The 15,056-nt window shown below is 41.4% G+C and overlaps 2 protein-coding genes across 2 annotated transcripts in view; both read right to left on the bottom strand.

The window, feature by feature from the left end:
• LOC307251539 (complement C3-like) overlaps window positions 1–15,056 on the bottom strand; it is a gene marked incomplete at both ends in the record, with an annotated part of 113,295 nt that overhangs the window by 32,045 nt on the left and 66,194 nt on the right. The window lies entirely within an intron of this gene.
• LOC307252212 (complement C3-like) overlaps window positions 6,070–15,056 on the bottom strand; it is a gene marked incomplete at both ends in the record, with an annotated part of 38,320 nt that continues 29,333 nt past the window's right edge. Inside the window, 9 exons of the mRNA XM_080029834.1 lie at window positions 6,070–6,214; window positions 6,430–6,574; window positions 9,727–9,819; window positions 12,208–12,357; window positions 12,532–12,634; window positions 12,724–12,813; window positions 12,955–13,045; window positions 13,176–13,224; window positions 13,382–13,463. Coding sequence (XP_079885960.1) covers window positions 6,070–6,214; window positions 6,430–6,574; window positions 9,727–9,819; window positions 12,208–12,357; window positions 12,532–12,634; window positions 12,724–12,813; window positions 12,955–13,045; window positions 13,176–13,224; window positions 13,382–13,463 — 948 coding nt within the window. The remainder of the gene's footprint in view (window positions 6,215–6,429; window positions 6,575–9,726; window positions 9,820–12,207; window positions 12,358–12,531; window positions 12,635–12,723; window positions 12,814–12,954; window positions 13,046–13,175; window positions 13,225–13,381; window positions 13,464–15,056) is intronic.

Here is a 15,056-nt window from a genome sequence, read left to right as displayed (position 1 = left end):
AAAACACAACAGTGCCATTTTTTTCATTATGGACTCAAGATAAAACAACTTAATTATCACTCTCCTGTGACCAACCACTAGTTTAACCTGGTCCTGCCACTGTTATTTGAATGAGCACATTTGAATAATTTTTCGCTCTCTTTAGATCCAGTTGTTGGGTTACTAGCCACTCCAGGCCTGCTGTACTCCTCTTCAATTGAAGCAGTCGGGCTGAAGAATCCAGGAATCTTGTCCTATCACCCAGTTGATGAACATAGAAAGAAATGATCTGAGAATTACCACAAAATAGTTCAAATGCATTTTGATTTCCTTTATCTAAATCATTATAGCATTGTGGTTCCACATTAAAACACATAATGCTTTCTATTGCTTTAATAAAATATATTTGGTACCCTAATCAAATACAATTCTCACTGAACCTTGTACAGATTGAAATTATTTTTTAATTAAAGAAACATGTAATCTCTATGACCATTCTACACAACACCACATGCATAGACTCAGTTTTTGCTCACTTTAGACTGAAATAGCAATGTGCACTTTGAATGTGGAACATGCAAACATTTATTCAAATACAGTTTAGTGTCTATAAACACACTTTATTTAGACAGATACTTGTGAAGCTAGGCAGCGCTAGGCTCATGCTAACGTTGCTAATATAGCTAGCGCGCTAGGCGCGGCGCTAATGCTAACGTGGCTATGCTAGCGGGAGGCCGCGACGCTCCCCCTTTATTAGCGTCATGAACCTACTGGCTCCCGTAATACAGGGAGTAACCGCGCCCAGGCTATTCAGCAAAAATGCCCGGACTACGTGCGTCTTTTTACCGTTACATCCCCGAGGGTATGTTACACTAATATATATGACATTATTCTTACATACACAAAACGATATCTCACAAATACCTCAGTTAACTCACCAATTATTCCCTTTGGCTAATGGCAGCATACTTGTGACCACCACGGGTCTTCAGTGTGAGATGGATTGGTTGGTCAAGCGGTCTTTAGCATATAGCTGCTGCTTTTACTGACCAGATACACAACCTTCTCTCTAGCTGCCAGTAAAGAACAGACCTCTCGCTTAAACAGCCCTTACCAACCAAGCTGGGGGAGTTCAAGTGCTTGAAAAAAGTGGGAAATCGTAATGTCGATACAGTTAGAAATGAAATATGTTTCCTAAATAAAGTCTCTCCAAACATATTTTCACCTTCCCAAAGTTTAAAATACACATTAATAGATCAATATATATTTGTTTCATATAATTTCTGCTCACAATATTATCAATAATGTCCTACAGGTTATAGTTGTTATTTATCAGTAACCACTATACGTTCGCATTGTATTGCACACCACTCTATGTAGGCCTATTTAGGTCTTCTAATCTTGAGAGGTTTATACAGCCATTGCCAGGGCTGTACAGTGCGACAGTTTTGATCGCATTTGCTACTGAAATTGATCACGTGCGATGATGAATACAAGTCCACTCGCACAAGTGCACAGGTTGCTAACGAGCAGATGCTGCTTTGAGAGACTGAGGAGCGCTGCACAACACTGCTTAGAGGGCTCTACATTAACACTCCAAATGCGGGTAAATGTAGTCTTAGGCAAGTAAGGTATTGAGTCCACACTCCACTTTGGCTGGTGAAAGATGTGTGCTCGGGATCTGTGCTCGTGCGGCGATAAACTTCACCAACGGTAATAACCGGAAGGACACGGCTCTCTGCTCTTAACATTACCGCAGTTAAGTTAGCGCGTGTGCAAACAGAACATTTCCTGTGCGCTTTCACATTAAAAGCCTGTTACCACCCAAACGTGAGTTGACTTTTGTTTTGAAGCCGGTAAGAACAGGAAGTTAGCGCTTTACAGCACTAGTGCTCTAGCTTGAAAGGCAACTCATTCAGCTGCAGAGAAAAGTCAACAGTAGTCTATTTAAACAAAGTTTGAAATAATAAGCCACGGAAGAGCTACTCCCAACACATTCACAACAACCTATTTAATTTATCCTCAATTGTGCCAATATGTAGCCTTATTTATTTAATATGCTATGTTTAACGTTTTAAAGTTTGGTTTTAATTAATAGGACATTTTCTAAAAAAAAATATTATTAATAATATAATAACTATATGTATATACAAAAAATATATAGATATTATTTTTATGGGGAGAAATAATTCTGAATCATCAAAAAATTGCAATTGGCAGGTTAGATTATTTTGTCTAAATTGCAATCAGTGCACCCCTATTCATTTTTCTATCATTATTACTGCACACACTAGGATATAATATTAATTTAGATTCTCAAATGAGACCAAGATGACATGCTCAAAGGTAATTAGAGCGAAATGCAAGGGTTAAGGTTATGCAAGTTTTCGATCATACTTTGTGTGCTACCAAATTTATTTTTGTGCTACTGATTTTTTTTGCTTGCTAGCACCAGTGCTACCACCTAAAAAAATAAGCGTACAGCCCTGGCCATTGCTGATATGCTGATATTAACAATTATATAAAAAAACATAGATACATCTATAAATATGTATTTAAACTTTGGGAAGGTGATAATATGTTTGGAGTCTGGATTTTCGAATATTATCGACATTACGATTACCCACCTTTTTCAAGCACTTGAACTGCCCCAGCGTGGTTAGGGCTTTTTCGAGACAGAGAGGGCTCGTTTTACTGACCTGGGCAGCTAAAAAATGGATGTGTGCCTGGACAGTAAAGCTATGTGCTAAAAGCCAGCTTGACCAACCCATCCATCTCACACTGAAGACCCGTGGTGGTCACAAGTAGGCTGCCATTAGCCAAAGGGAATAATTGGTGAGTTAACTGAGGTATTTGTGAGATATCGTTTTGTGTATGTAAGAATAATGTCATATATATTAGCGACGCGGCCTCCCGCTAGCATAGCCACGTTAGCATTAGCGCTGCGCCTAGCGCGCTAGCTATATTAGCAACGTTAGCATGAGCCTAGCGCTGCCTAGCTTCACAAGATCTTCTGTTGAACAAGCTCTGTTGAATGTCAACTAATCATCTACTAATAGTGCAACTTATGGTTAACTTACAGTTAGTTGAATTCATGTTACGTATCTGTTGAGATATGTAAACTCATTCACTGTTGACATGCAACTGCGTATCAACTGATGGCTTGTTGAGTGTCAACTGTGGACTATCGACCTAAAGTGTTACCGAACCTTAATATAAAGCGTTACCGAAAATCAGAACCAGCGAGAACAGCCTGGGACTCAGAACACAGGAGAAGACCCAACTGGATTATAACATTAGCCTGTCATACTCTACAAGTAGGCCTACTCTACATTCCAGCCCTGAAGGTTACAGGGAAAGATGAGAAGGTGCTCTTTCTGTGTGGTTGCCCCAGGTCGTCTTCCTGGTGTATTTCTTTGGCATGATGGCTTTTCTACAATGTGTATGACATTAAAATAAAACATATGTCATGTAATATTACATTAAAATATGTTTAAGACTAAACTTAACTTGGGCCTCATGGCCACAGCATTTGGCTCACTTTCCCCCACCACCACAATTTGAGAAAAAACTACCTCTCTTAGCATTTCAGGCTAATCTTTAGCTAATATCATCACATGGCTTTTATATGTTGGTAGTTCATCAACACGTATGATAGAAGTTTTTCTACGTGAATACATTTGCTTTGGCACAACAGTTGATTAAGTTGACAGCAAGAACATTTACTTTTACATGCAAAGTACCTATTTTGGTGAAAAAAACATGCTTATCACAGCACCATGAGGTCCTCGCTTTCAGGGCCATGGGGAAATGAGAGGGGCTTGAAAACATATATCTCACATGACCACAAATGTTTTCCGTTGCCTAGATACAGGGGGTGGCTCACATTACCCGATGCCTCAGATTCCCCCGTTCTCCCCAACACTGTTAATATTTTGATTACATACTGAGTATTGACTTGAGAGATACTGTATGGTGATGAAGAGGCATACAAAGAGAAACATACAAGCTGGATCTCAATTCAGGGGTTAAAGCCTACGTAGGCTGCATTTGAAGACCGATTGCATCATAGCGGCGCGCAAAGGCTTGTTCCGTTTGCAACGATTTGCAAGGCTCCTTCATATGCGGCCGAGAAATGCAGCCTTCGTTTCACGGTTTTGAAGGCTGCAACAGATGGATCCTTCTCGGCCCAACATATCCCAAGATTCATTGCGTTTTTTTCCACAGATGGCATAAAATAAAATAAAAAATAACAAAACAGCAACGTGTTGCTCCATCTTTTTAACTTTTATCTTCATTTCTTTTTTTCTTGTACTTTTTTTTCTTTTTGTTTGGTAGGCAACTTCTTTTTCTTTTTTCCTCCGTTGACAAGGCTGTTTCTGTTGGCAGCAATCAGGGTTGCTAGGCAGCACAGGAGCGGCGAGTCGTCAGGCAAGGTAATGGCTTTTTACGCAAACCGGAAATGCTCGTAAACAGAGACCTGCGTAGACCGTTTCGTTTAACAACGCTCGTTCGGTCTTCGAATCGGCCTTCACGGGCTATAGCCTTCATAGACCGCGTAGACCGTGTCCTTCCAAGGATGCGGTCTCTGTAATGGGATACAGCTAGAGAGAGGTTTCTCCAAGATGGCGCTGCAGATGGCTGCCTCTGAGTTTTGCTGCGCATTGTTTTGTTTTTTTTATTTGCATTTTCGTACATTCTGGTTGGTGTTTACATGTCAACACAGACAAACCTGCAGGGCTCATGCTTGCCAATCAGATACTGAATAGTGACAAACTCTGACTCCTTAGTTATTGTCCTCCGCAACCTTTAACAAAGGCAACCTCAGTCATGAACTCCCTAAATACAGACAGTTTACTAAATGGCTGACCATGGAGGATAATATTCTGGATCATTGTTACACTACAGTCAGTAATGCCTACCATGTCATGACTCAAACTGCACTGGATTGGTGACCTATCCTGCTGTCTTTCAGAATGGTTGTGCAAGTTTTATTTCAAATACAAAAACTGACCTGAGAAATAATCTTAAAGGAGAGTACCTGCTCTAGAGTCCTTTCTTGGCAGCCATTGGTCAGAGTTGACATATAATCTTGTGTTTTAGTAGCAATTCCCGGGGGCGCCCTTAGCTCAGTTGGTAGGGCGTCCCCCCCGGGCCGGGCCCAGCAGCAGACCCGGGTTCGATTCCCACCCGCGGTCGTTCTCTGCATGTCACTCCCCTCTCTGCCCCATTTCACCTCTGTCTCTCTGCACTGTCAAATAAAGCATAAAAATGACCAAAAAATATCTTAAAAAGGGCTCACGAGCTGATCAGACCAGCTTTTTGCGACGGAGATGAGAAGGAAAGTGAAACTTATGGTGGAGCAGTTAAATAGTTAAATGAATAAATATTGTAACCAAACACAATCATGTGTTGCGTTATCTGCTTTAGTGGCCTACAGTAGGCTAGCACATGTCGACCCCACTCGGTTTTCGTTTATTGATTTTTCCTAAATGGTATGATTTAGCCTACTTACCGGCTACACGTGCAAACCCCTACTGCCTAGTCAAACACAAGGGAAGAGGACGGAGATGTATAACGCCTGGGTCATTGTAAATAAGCCTCCATTGCTTTCCATTGCTATAGCCTCGTCTCCGGTCACTGTCCTTATTGTAAACATTTCACAACTCATTTATGTAATTATACAGCGGTGGTTTGTGCATCCAACAGCACAACAAGACATGATTGTGGCTCGTGTCGCTCTCGTCTCTTACTGCGGCTGACATGCGCAGTAGAGCGGGGAGTGACGCTGTGTGACGTAGACTGATAAGGGGTCTATAGCCTACATCACTCCACCATGCTCAACATTAAGAAAACATTGTGTTAAGATTGTTCTTCAAGTTAAATGTATTATGTTTATTATACTTTAACTAGAAAGTAATATTTACCTGTCAAACACATAATGACTTGAAGATCCTTATACCATAACCAATACAGTTTCACTCTGTAACGTTTGCATCCTTTATATCTTATAGCAGTAAAAGTTTGCATTACACAAAAAAATGAGAAATAAAAACCATTTTGAAAAAGGATATTTTATTACGTCTAGTTTCATTTTGCTGCACATCCGAACATCTCTAACTGTATGACCAACTCCTCCAGGCCCAAACAGGTAAGTCTGTATTCTGCAGCTTGACACTCAGCATCTGTGGGCCAGTACTCAATCCAGGTTCTCTCACTGAGTACATACTGATACCTGAGGACAGCAAAGTGAAGTCTTTATGTGGCCAGATATCGGTGACACGTGAGAACATGACATAAAAAGGCAAAAACCCGAAAAAAAGGTTCATTGGGTAACTATTATAAGTATCAACAGTAGTAGATTAACTATAGCACAATATAGGCAAACACAATTGTTATTGGGGGTGGACTCACTACACACATGCACATTCACACAAAGAACAAACTTACAATTGATTTTTGTCATCTCTGAGAATATCTTTGGATGTGCCCATGACAAGGTAGGTTTTGCCTACGTCCAGCCCTAAAGACTCTCTGCAGTGTTGATAGCTGAGGAACGTACGCAGTTTACCCTCAGGGCCGACATCATAACTTCCTGTAGAAACAGTATTTTAGGATTAAATGCATGCCTAAATGTGCATTGCAAAAAATGACTGTTGTTTTCTCGGGAGTGTGTCTTTTCTAACCTCTAAAGCTGCGAACACACCGCACTGGCCCCCTGCGGCGGTTGGCCGCGTGAACGCAAGTTGCTCGCCACTTGATCATATTGGGCCATATATTCCTGACGCCGTTTCTGAGATCAGACCCGTCACACTTACGGTGCAACAACAACAACAACAAAATACAGATGTAGGTACACTGGTTAACCAGCGGCAGTCACAAATAGCACTAAAACAGCATGAAGACGCACCCCGATCGCAAATACACACACATTAACAGCAATTCAGCAACATACTAAACACAATAACAACAGCAGTGTGTGCTCAGCGGAAAAAATAAAGGCCGACATCAGCCTACCCTAACGTGAAAGTGCGCCGGGTCTGGCGGAGGACAACACCGGTGCTCCGCTGTACTATATTGGAATTCCACACGGACACTGCCGTCAAGTTTGGGTTCATATTATCCTCCGGAACAGCACACAGCTGGGTGAGTTTCACCAAGCTAACCGGCGCTACCTTGGCTAAAGTACAACCACCAACAGCTAAACAGATGCAAATACACATATTTGCAGAATGTATTGGAAGTAGGGCTGGGCGATATGGGCCAAAATCAATATCTCGATATTTTTTTACTATATCTCGATACACGATATATATCTCGATATATTTCAAATCTCCTCTAGAGCACATCCTAAATGCTCAATTTAATTTATTTTTTGCATAACATCACACCAGTAATATGATTTAAATAGTCCCTGCAAAATGTGCCTGCACTAACAATGCATTAGGCTACATGAAACATGTTTATATTCTTTAGTGCTTTCTATTGAAACAATTTGAAACTTGCACATGGCAAAGAGTTTGCACATTGTATTGATTATTCCACATCCTTCCACTCCCATACAATGGATCCAGCATTATTTTATTTGGAAACTGTTTTTTCCATCTTCTGTTAATCTGTAAACTGAGAACACTAATTATGACTCATTACAACCACTCACTAATTGTTTATCACCACTAACCCCCTGAAGATAGCAGCCACACTTTAAATGCAGAACAGGTTTTGATCCATAATAGTAGTCTGTGTATAAAATGCTCTGACTGTATAATGGTTACTGTCGCTTTAAGAGCAGTTGCTCCCTGTCTAAGTTAAGTTTCGTTTTCTGCCTGTTAGTCCGAGAGAGAGATTCATGCAAGCGCAAACAGCAGGTGGCTCATCGTCCCTGTTACCTGCCTTATTGTTTAATTCTCCTGTATTTAGTTAATGAAAATAAAACTGGAAGACAATCAGAGGATTTAAATAAATACGGCTGAGAATTAAATGGGATGCCGTGGTTGTGTGACGTTGGACCAAAAACTCCCCCGGCACTCGTTCGCTTTCCTCTCATAAGGACCAGGCTCTGTACAGCGGCCCCTTATGCTGTCAAGCGCCCGTCTACAAAAAAGGTCCATGCTATGAACGACAGCCGCCTTCGCCGTCTTTCGCGCCCCCTCCACCCGCTCGTTCGGCTGTCATAAGAGCAGAGCCCTCGTCTTTTTTTCTCCCCCTCTCGTCGTTGTTTTCACATGGCGATAAAAGTAAACACTCACAGGGCACAGACTACGTCACAGATGCGCGCCCAGGAGACTCTGGTTGGGAGGGGTGAGTGAGTGAGTTGCCAATGCATGTGAGTCTGTGAGGAAGAGAGCCACAGGAAAGAGCGAGAGAAGCGAACACCAGCGAGTTTGCCGGTGGCGGCGGCGGCTAAAAATAACACATTACGTGCCAATTTGTATTCGATGGTCGCGATAGGGTCATTTTATACATCCCCTGGAGCACATCTCGCGATATATCGAATATATTCGATATATCGCCCAGCCCTAATTGGAAGCCCAATGTCCTCACTCCACCGTGGCTTGCAGACCACCGGGCAATCTCAACGCTGATAGGCTATCGCGGCGACGCCAAAAAGATAAATATTTTCATCTTCTGCGTGCGCCACAAATGGTAGCGCCTTTCATTCATGCGCTTTGATGAGGCGCGGCCACGGAAACGCCCGCCGCCGATTCTGGGGTGGACGCGCGGCGACGCGCTAGAACATTGACTTTGTATGTAATCTTGCCGCGCGGCCAGTGCGGTGTGTTCACAGCTTTAAGCTCCAGCCTATTTTTTTAGGTTTCTGCTTGAAAATGACATGCCCAATTGAATACAGTATATCTCTATATGCATCTACAAGGTCTATTTGAATAGTTTCAGAATGTATGTTAGTCGCTGTAAAAAATATACCTTTGTATTCTTTGGTTGCTGGTTCACTGAGTTTTTGTTGTAGGGTTAGGGAAATAATAGTGATACTGTTGAATTCATCATGGCCTAAGCTTTCATTTGAGATGCTATTTGTTTGTGTAAAATGACTTATATGTGCTTGTAGCAGAGTTTCTCCTTTGTAATTTGATGTGCAGTATGACTATTTTTACATAATTAGGGCAGAGTTTTATACCTTTTGCTGCAGTGAGTTCTCACAGGTCAAGGGTCCCCCAATTGGGGGGCCCTGGAGTTTAACTCTCGCTGTCACCTAACCCTAACCATCCGACTGTGAACTTAATCGCCTATTTCAGGAAGGTGGCTGTGGGACCATAGGGATGACCCCATTTTCTCACATGCTCGAAGTAGAATCATGATACTTAAATAAACAATTTAGTAAATGCAGCTACTAACATTCTTGCAGAGAGTTAGAGGAAAGGATTGATAACATGATGGCTAATTTCAGATAGAGGAGAAAATGGTTAAGCCACCTTTAATGCACATAATAAACTATTTTGGGGAAATCATCATCAGGGGTTCTTGTTAGGTAGTTCAAAGATTAATACCCACCTTCTTTGATGATACTCTGTACCAGCATATTGTAGATGTCAGTGAACTCACTATATTCAAAATCTTCCAGTCTCACTTTGTACACTGAAGACAGAAAAGTAGCAGTTTGTTAGCCCTCTATATCCCTTGCTTACGTATTCTCTCTCCGATTCACACACACACATACTGTATACTATATACACTTTTATTTATTACAAAAGTGCTATTTAAATGCAGTTTTTTTACATGAACTCTCACCAAAATCTATTTTGCTGGTCAGTGTAGTCTCACAGGCCTTGTCTGTGCGCTGATTGTTGCTGATATTGCCCTTCTTCTGCATGCTGCATTCCTCTGGAAATACACATTCAGCAAAAAGTAAATACACAAATGATTACCTGATTAAATAAGCACACATTGAATATTTGTATGTGAATGAGTTGACAGATGAGTGCAACTGTATGTTGGTCACAATTAAAGTATGTTATTGAGTTATTCTGATGGATGAGGTTTTACTGTTAACCATATTCCATCTCAGATGGGCACTTTACTGGTGGTATATTGTGCAAGATATTTTCTTTACCACTAGGAATACAGCTCGGCTTGAGAATACCATAGTCTAAAGTCTGAGAGCGTAATACTGTTTTTTTTACCATTCTAGTTTACTTTTTCTGGAGCACAACCAACAACATTTCACATTTGATGGATCGCAGGGATTCCTGCTACCTGAGCGCCGCTGTGCCGTGCTACACTCTGAAAACGCAGTATGGGCGGACAGCTGGAGACAGAGGAATTCCCGTGGTACAGAATTATGTGCGTCGCAATCAAACAAGATAATATGAATACGATGTATGTTGTGGTATAAACCACTTAGGTTATAAACAGCGCTACACTTGGTGTGGCACACCACTTGGATCACCCCCTACCCCGCTTAACTTTTGATGACATACACCTGAGCTACGCTATGCATTTGGCTGTGCTGTACATAACTGAGCATGAGCACAACGTTTTATGTAAAGGCCACTTAAGGAGATTTCTTAAATTATTTTTAATAACAGTCAAATGTATAGGCTGATATTTATATTTCTGTATACTGATTTATTGGGAGAAACAGCAATTCCATGTACAATCAAACATAGGCCGACAGCACCACCACATAGCCAAAAAGAATGATCCCTCTTTCACATACACATTTTGCTACTATTCAACTGTGAGATTGGCAGTCGAATCAGGCTCTTCCCATCGAATTGTTGAATAGTCTATTCGGGGTCAGCCCTTGTGTTTTCCTTAGGGTAACTTTTGATATACACTGTGTGCACAATTATTAGGCAAGTGAGGATTTTTTCACATTCACACAAGGCAAGGTGGGTGAAGTGTCTTGCCCAAGGACACAACAACAATGACACAAGTGGCCGGGCGGGGATTGAACCGCCAACCCTTGGATCGTTGGCCAACCCGCATAACCACCTGAGCCACAGTCGCCCCATGCTTGGGTGACAAAACACACAAGTTGAAATGTCAAGGCTGTGCCAAGGAATATCTGAAGATAGATTTTTCAAAGGTTTTATGGACTGATGAGATGAGAGTGACTCTTGATGGACCAAATGGATGGGCCCGTGGCTGGATCAGTAACGGACACAGAGCTCCACTTCGACTCAGACGCCAGCAAGGTGGAGGTGGGATACTGGTATGGGCTGGTATTATTAAAGATGAGCTAGTTGGACCTTTTTGGGTTAAAGATGGCCTCAAAATCAACTCTCAAACCTACTGCCAGTTTTTAGAAGACACTTTCTTCAAGCAGTGGTACTGGAAAAAGTCTGCATCTTTCAAGAAGACCATGATTTTTATGCAGGACAATACTCCATCGCATGCATCGAAGTACTCAACCTCATGGCTAGCCAGTAAAGGCCTTAAGGCTGAAAAAATAATGACATGGCCCCCTTCCTCACCTGACTTAAACCCTATTGAGAACCTGTGGGCCTTGCTTAAACGGGAGATTTACAGTGAAGGAAATCAGTACATCTCTCGGAACAGTGTCTGGGAGGCTGTGGTTGCTGCTGCACAAAAAGTTGATCGTCAACAGATCAAGAAACTGACAGACTCAATGAATGGAAGGCTTGTGACAGTTATTGAAAAGAAGGGTGGCTGTTGGTCACTGATTCTTTTTGTTTGTTGACATATCAGAAATGTTTATTTGTAAATGTTGAGTTGTTTTATTATTCTCAATTTAACAGATGACAATAAACAAGTGAGATGGGAACATTTTTGTTTTTTTTATTTAGTTGCATAATAATTGTGCACACTAATAGTTGACTAATAATTGTGCATATATATATTTTCTCTTAAGAAAGACAAAACCTCACTTTTACTTTCTTAAACATTCAGGTTAATTAACATTTTGCGTTGACCGAGAGCACTGTAGTTGTTCAATAATAAAATTAATCCTCAAAAATACAACTTGCCTAATAATTGTGCACATAGTGTACTCTGACTTTAATAGTGCTCTCCTCTTGTTAAATCTTTTATTGTGCCATGTCTTTGTTTTCATACCTTCAACATACTGAAATAAAATGGTGACAATAATGATTATTTTATCTGCTGAGCATCATCATGTTAGCATATTCATTTTGAGCATGTCATCATGCTGAATAGCAATTTGATCAGAGTACTGCTGTGCATACGTACAACTTCTTAGAGCCAGTTACAATGATAATTGTCAATAATGACTGATCAATGTTTCACCTCTATGAAGCACAGAGTTGATGTTGTGTGGTTTCAATGACACATCATCCTGCTTACCTTCAGCACATATCTTTACCCCATTGGGACCTTGGAGCTGCAGTAACTCCCCAGCCCACCTCTGTGGGTGGTAGAACTTCACACAGTTTGTTTCTGCAACAAGGAACAAAGACATTTCAAAATAATAACAATAAGGAAATAGTGCTTAATGCAACACATCAGAAATGAAATACAGTAATGCCTGCTTATCCACAGCGTTATATAGCAGCAAAGAAACAAATGTTGAAGCTCATGGGGGCAGCATGTTTTAGTATTTGTGAGACTTACGGTCATAATATTCAGAGACGGACACAGCAGCTGGTTGTAAGACGCCCACTTTCATCTTCCGATGGATCCTGAAATTGATCTCCTCTGGTCGAGTGTGAGAAACCTTTGGAGAATGATATCAAATGTGAGACAGAGATACATGAATACAGAACAAGGCAGAGAGAAAAGGGGATGTTGGGAAGAAAGTTTTACTTTATCAAGGTAGATGATGAGAGAGCCTCTTTCTGATAGGGCTGTGTTCATTTCATATCTTGAGATGGTGCGTGCACGTCCTGTGGACAACTACACACACAGACGCACGCGCGCGCGCACACACACATGCAGGGGTTTATATATGCATCATTAGACAGAACATAAAACTGATTTTGAGGGAATGTGTGCATAAGTAAAATCTTATGGTAAAAACTTAAATTAAGATCTTACTGCTTTCAGGTCGTCTGTATTAACTTCATATCCAGTTAGCAAGCCAATATCCAAGATTGACATGGTAGCATCATGCTCTTTGTCCTTGTACCTGGATAGAGAATGGACAGTATGGTTAAAACAAAAGCTTAATGTAGTGTCACATTGAATATAATTTCATTTCTGTGTAAAAAGCCATGTTACTGTAATACTGATCAGTATGACTTTTTGATTATACTTACAAAACCTCTATTTTCAGATTGTATATCTTCTCATTTTCATCCATTTTCTCTGCAGGAGCAAAACATTTAATGAGCATTTTGTTGCATTTGTTTTTTTTGCTAAAGGAAAAATACTGGGATGATGTATAGACAGCAGGAACAACGGAGAAAAGGTAACAAGTCAAACAGAACAAACGTATAAAATGACAAATAAATAGACAAATTACCTGGGAGGAGCTGCACTGACAGGTTAAACCTTGAACAGTCACTCTCTTTTTTATTAGGCAGAGCGTAATACAGCGACACCATCTGTCACATAGTCAAAAGTGTTTCTTAATATGTGATGTGAATCAAACTGGCATCCGTGTTAAAGATAGTGAACTCATTTATCAAACTCGCGTGGAAACTGGTGCAGATTCTGGCGCAAATACCTCCCTACGCCAGGTATCGCATGGGATTTATCCATAGACGTCGATTACGGGGGGGATGGGGGGTACATGTACCCCCCACTTTTCGTCAAGACTCATTTTGTCCCCCCCACTTTTTAAGCCGGACATGGAGTGCGTCCAGCCGTATTAAAACACAGCGTCAAGGTCTCTCTCTCTCTCTCTCTCTCTCTCTCTCTCTCTCTCTCTCTCTCTCTCTCTCTCTCTCTCTCTCTCACTAGGTGACGTTATAACCTTTGAACAGAAGAACTACAGAAGTGCATAATGTGCTCCTCAGCGCTGCCACTGTGCTTTATACAGGGACGTTTCCCTTTTGTTTTATTCTGTAATGAGTTGGTATAGGCAGGAATCTCGAACTACGCTCTGAAACCCATGTATGATTAATAGATATAGTGGTGCCGTTGAGAGATGGCTTGATTGGGTCGATGTATAATAAGTACCGTGTGAGTTATGAGTCATGCTAACGGGAGCTATTGCTAAAATCATCGGACATAACCTTAACCTGCACCATCCCCCGTACCAAGCACGAGGGAGGAATACTGCCAGCCAACAGTGTGCCGCTGGCAGCGGCTAATTGCTAGCTGGCTAAAAACCATAGTCATGATAACTAACGTTATAGGATGTTATTATATTATTCATCTAGCTCATACAATACCGACACTTACTGTGCATGTCTGCTTGGCTTTAAAAAAAACATCTGATATCAGGCCCACTCCTTTTTGACATGATGCAGAATTATCTTTATTTTTTTATTAGCGCTAGTAATTTTTAATAGCGTGACTCGTTGCGCCCGCACCTCCTCTGGGACACCGTAGTTGAGGATTGTTTTTGAATGAGAGCTGCCAGCCTGGCTTGGACAATGAGTATAATATTATATTGCCAATACTAAATGGATGTGGTAGGCTGCTACACCACGGGATGCATCTGCAGACCACTGCCACATCAAGGTAAGGCCATGGATAACGCGTAACATTTATTTTTGAAGATTTGCTGGTGCAGTAGCGAGGTGTGAAGTGCTTGAGTTTTGGTCTGCCTGATGTAGATTGGATGGATGCGTGTTGTGAATTGAGAACTGTCGGCTCATGGTGTGAGCCTCTCGTCTCTCTTTTTCGCCTTCTCTCTGTTTAAACCTAAACAGATAAGTGTAGAAGCGGCACTAGTAGGCTTAGACCGTAAACTTTTTTTAAATAGCACAACAGCAGTGGATACCAACGACAAAACAGTGAACATGCTCCGAAGTCTCCGCTAGTTTGCACACCAGAGAAGACTGATGCATTTCAATCAGCAGCAGAGAGACAACGGCGAGTGGCTTTAAGTGTCCCGTTGTGAAGTGTAAACTGTAGGGATTACCATCCTCTATGCCCACTAATGACTGTAAATGTAGCGGACACTAACAGCAGCTTGTGTCGCGGCACATGGATACTGACGATGTTGTTTATCAAGAAGTAATTGAAGC

Source organism: Ammodytes marinus, assembly GCF_949987685.1.
Source record: "Ammodytes marinus genome assembly, chromosome: 6".
In the NCBI taxonomy this organism is placed as follows: domain Eukaryota; kingdom Metazoa; phylum Chordata; class Actinopteri; order Uranoscopiformes; family Ammodytidae; genus Ammodytes; species Ammodytes marinus.
The sequence above is the reverse complement of the archived record's forward strand: the minus strand, read 5'-3'. Positions and strand labels throughout refer to the sequence as shown.